Source organism: Ipomoea nil, unplaced genomic scaffold (assembly GCF_001879475.1).
Source record: "Ipomoea nil cultivar Tokyo-kokei standard unplaced genomic scaffold, Asagao_1.1 scaffold3084, whole genome shotgun sequence".
In the NCBI taxonomy this organism is placed as follows: domain Eukaryota; kingdom Viridiplantae; phylum Streptophyta; class Magnoliopsida; order Solanales; family Convolvulaceae; genus Ipomoea; species Ipomoea nil.
In genome coordinates this window covers 239,060-243,657 of record NW_017619512.1, presented here as the reverse complement: position 1 = coordinate 243,657, position 4,598 = coordinate 239,060, and the positions used below count along the sequence as shown (strand labels likewise).

Here is a 4,598-nt window from a genome sequence, read left to right as displayed (position 1 = left end):
CCGGTCAATATAGTGACCTGCAATTGCTAAACAAAATATATCATTCCAATTGTACGGAACAATGTTTTAACTGAACATTAAGAACTACACACTACATGTCAAACACGGGAAGATTTGGAGATTCACTGAGAATCTATGTCGACACAATAGTAAATCTTTTCTAAAACTGCTAACTTTATTATGAGGGAGAAAAGAAAAAAGAAAGGAAAAGGATGGGACAAGCAGCAAGATTCTAGAAAACCAGAGGTTGGGTATAGAAACTTAGAAAGCATAGTAAATAATCAGTGGATTAATGGAAACACAAGAACTAATCCTCCTCTAAATTAGTAAATAATCAAAATCGTACCCTTCAATATATTGCTAAAATGGTGTAAATTTTTTAAAGCAGTGAACATAAAATTAGGCGAGAGAAACAAGCAATTACCCGGTGACGCCGAATTTCCCTGAGAATTTGATGGCGGAAAGAGAAAATGGGCAACCCACCTTGGAGCTTTTTACACTTGCTCATCATTAGATAATGTAAGCAGTCCCAATTGAAATTTTCCTCGAGCTTCAACACACACAGACTCTCCTCAGAGTCATGGATATCCTCTGGACATGCAGCTTAAGATGAGACTCCACAAACCTTATTTCATGCCTGAACTCCTTGGTCATTTCGCTTATCAACTCTAGCTCGCCCAATAAAGCCTCTTTCGTCTTCAACAGATCACTCACAGCACCTAAAGATTTTGGCTTTCGAAGCTGAACCCACACGACATTTGCCTCCCGGTACTTCTGTCAACTTCTTCCGGGAGTTTTTAACTAACTCACCATCTATTAACTCTGATAAAACACCGTCTTGACCCGATTCTCCAACTCCACCTTGTCGGATGGCAAGTCCACCTTCCCTATCAGCCACGGCGCGAACAAAAGCTCCCCGGACAGCCGGGTTCGCCACAAATGCTCCATCACTTCAAGCGTCTCCCACCACTGCTCGTAACAGAGTGTCGCGGCACAGCCACCGCTGTCGCACAAAGAATATCTCTATGGCCGCTTCGGCAATTTTCACACGACTTGGAGTAATTCTAACGCCGTCAGTGTCTGATTATTTGAACCGAGGTTAATTACAAAACTCGCCGGCTTCTTTGAAGGGCTCAGCTCCAGTAGAGCATCCTGATGAGGCCTCCTCTGCTGCTCATAGTAACTACCCGGAGCGAAACTGGACATCTTAGGCTGTGGGTCTGAGGATGTTGACTCCTGACTGTCCGTTGTACGATTAGGAGAGAAAACAAAGAGGAAGGGGTAATCCGTAAGAGAGATATATTGAAGGATTTCTATATAATATAATATATATATATATATATATATATATATATATATATATATATATAATCAGTTTGTACGGAGATAGAACATCATACAAGTTTGGTTTGATACTCATGAAAGCCTATTATTCTCTAAAACAGTGGAAGTTTTTCCTTCATTCTAATGAGTGAAAACTTGTAATAAACTCAGAATTTCAAGGGGAAAGTGAGAAGAAACAGATAGCCGGAGAAAGTGAGAAGAAACAAATAGCCAGAGAAAGTGAGATTAAACAATGCAAGTAGGTGCAGATGAGAGGTATTGTAGGATTTGAGCACAACACACAACAACGTGAATTGCAGTGTTATTACAAGTTGTTTGTAGTAGGGAGATCAGGTATTCAAATAAATGTGAATATTTGAGGTAAAAAAAGAAAATGTTGAATAGGAATGAATAAGAAAAGTAAATACTGTCTCTCTGGTCGGAATGACCAGCTTCTCCTTCTTGTTGCATTAATGCCGGCTATCCTTAATTTGATTAAGGCTCACCTATCCTCCCTTTATTTTCATTTACTGCTTCTCACCAAACCCATCAACAACCTTGGATGCTTTAATGCATTTTAGTGTGTCCTTTATCTTACTGGGTACTTACAAGAAGACCGACACAAGTCAGCTAGATAGACATTGGCCGACCATGTTGGAAACTACATCACCAATGCTGGAAAAGCCCTTCGGACCTGACTTGAGAGCCTCGGGAAAGAGACAAATGCCGGTAACGGGCCAAAAGTGGATTCTGTTGGAACGGAGGAGGAAAAATGCTGAGAAGGAAAGTGGCAGAACCACAGCCAACCATGCAGAACGTCAATTTCAATTTTTATCAGAGAATAAAGAAATGGAGGAAGAGAAATGGAGGAAGAGACACCTGTCCAGGATATTAATGGCATTGATGGACAAGCTGACATCTATAATACGGAGCATTTAATGGAAGAGGGAAGGTCTTTACACAATGATTTGGAGGTTGGAATCCAATTCACATTTACACAACAATCCAAAATATGTTTGGAATTTACTACAGGTGAAGTAGGGCTTAGTGGAATTCAGCCCAATACTTTAGGCCCACATCGTATGGACTACGAGCAGAGAAGGAAAAGGAAAGATATTGATGGCCCAAAAAGGAATTTGGATCAGGACAACATAGCGGTGGATATCTCAAAAAACTTGTTGGAGGCGGGCTCATAATGTGTATTATATCATGCAACTGTCGCGGGCTTGGCAACCAGGCGACGGTTCAAGTCTTTTTGGACCTAATCCAATCTAAGAGGCCTTTTACTTTATTTTTTATGGAAACAAAGTTGGGCTCACAAGGTATGGAAACAATAAGGGTCAAGTTGGGCTTTGACAATGTTTTTGTGGTCAACAATAATGGTTCTAGTAGAGGGTTGGGCCTCTTCTGGAAAAATGAAGTGGATTTCTCTATTGCTAGCTGTAATCAGAATTTTATTGATAGAAAATTGGCGTAAACAATTCTCCTCACCTCTGGAGATTCACGGGCTTTTATGGCTGTCCGGAGAGAAATCGCAGGCGTGTTTCATGGGATATGCTCAAGAGTTTATCAAGACAAAGTGACTTACCTTGGATTGTTATGGGAGATTTCAACGATATCTTGCACCCACACGAGAAAATCGGAAATCACCCTCAACCTCCGTGGCTAATTCAAGGCTTCAAAGATGTAGTGGAGGACAGCGGTCTAAGGAACTTGGATTTCAAGGGATACCAATTTACATGGGAAAAGGGAAGAGGAATCCCTAATTGGGTTCGTGAGAAGCTTGATCGTATTCTTGTCAACAACGCATGGTTAGAATTATTCGGAGAGGTCAAAGCTACTTCCTTCGAAGCCCCTATGACTCTATGAGCGATCACCTCCCGATAGTCGTCTGGCCGATTCCGTCAATTCAGGTCAGAAAGAGAAAGAAGTTTCGCTTTGAGAATTATTGGTTGAAGGAGCAACAATGCAAAACCTTAGTTGATTTGAGCTGGAAAAAATCTGAGGGTTACAACATCTGCGCTAGGTTTGAGGCTTGCAGCATGGCAATATGGAAATGGGTAAAGGACTATAACGGGAATTTCCACCACAAGCTTGAAGCGGCTAGAAAAAGTATGGAAATTTTGAGAAATAGAATTGATGATAATGGTCTGCATGATTTCGAAAATGTCCAGAGAAACTTCATTCATCTCTTACAACAGCAGGACAGTTTCTGGCGGCAGAGGGCAAAATTGTTTTGGTACAAAGGTGGAGACTCCAATTCTAAATATTTCCACAACATGATCACCGAAAGACAGAGAAACAATGCTTTATCCAAGCTTCATAACTTGAGGGGAGACTAGGTGTCACAGGGTCTAGAGATGCACAATCTTATTAAAGAGTATTTCATCAATCTATTTACCAGTACTGCAGGGGATCAAACTCCAGTTTTACAGTGCCTCACTCCAAAGGTTACGGCTGCCCAGAATGATGAGCTGATGCATCCCGATAAAAGTCCAAGCTAAGTATCAATGACTTTAACCCTGACTTTTTTCACACCTATTGGGATATTGTGGGAGATAAGTATTGTGCAATTATGTAATGATTTCTTGAGTTCTTGACAACTTCCGAAAATTTTGAACCAAACTCATATTGTTTTAATCCCCCAAAAATTGAACCCTGAAACCATGGCTACCCATTGCACTATGCAATGTGGCCTACAAAATTGTTACTAAAGCTATTGCCAACAGACTCAAACCAATTCTGCATCATTTGATCTCTGAAAACCAAAGTGCCTTTGTGTCGGGAAGACTCACCACCGATAATATCATGGTGGCTTTTGTGATGCACCATTTTCTGAAAAGGAAAACCCAATGGAAGGTGGGTTATGCCGCTCTAAAACTCGATATGAGTAAGGCATATGATAGGGTTGAATGGCCTCTTATGCGTGCTATCATGATTAAACTTGGTTTTGCTGAAAAATGGGTCAATATTGTTAAGTCATTTTGGACGTGGGAATTCTTGATGCCATTTGGACTAGGAGTGCCAAAATCTGTGAACAAGAAAAAGTTAACAGGAATTATATTCAAATTTCAAAATTGCACGGGTACAAGATCTCTATCAAAATCCTCTGATTCTCCACTTAGTTGACTTGACTTGAAACTTTGGCTGAAGGGCCTCCGGAATGCAGCTTGTTCTTCAAAGAAGGACTTTGTTGCTTCCAGAATGCAGCTTGTTCTTTAAAGAAGGGCTTTAATTTGTTGCTTCCGGAATGCAACTTGTTCTTCAAAGAAGGG

At 40.7% G+C, this 4,598-nt stretch overlaps 1 protein-coding gene across 1 annotated transcript; it reads left to right on the top strand.

Annotated features, from left to right (window-relative positions):
* Positions 1 to 3,188: 3,188 nt before the first annotated feature.
* Positions 3,189 to 3,665, top strand: LOC109166011. Its single transcript, XM_019314896.1, has one exon. The coding sequence runs from the start codon at positions 3,189 to 3,191 to the stop codon at positions 3,663 to 3,665; it is 477 nt and encodes a 158-aa protein (XP_019170441.1).
* The last annotated feature ends 933 nt before the right edge of the window (positions 3,666 to 4,598 follow it).

Bases quoted from the DNA above. Each gene is read 5' to 3' on its own strand.
- LOC109166011 (XM_019314896.1), top strand. From the start codon at position 3,189: ATGAGCGATCACCTCCCGATAGTCGTCTGGCCGATTCCGTCAATTCAG.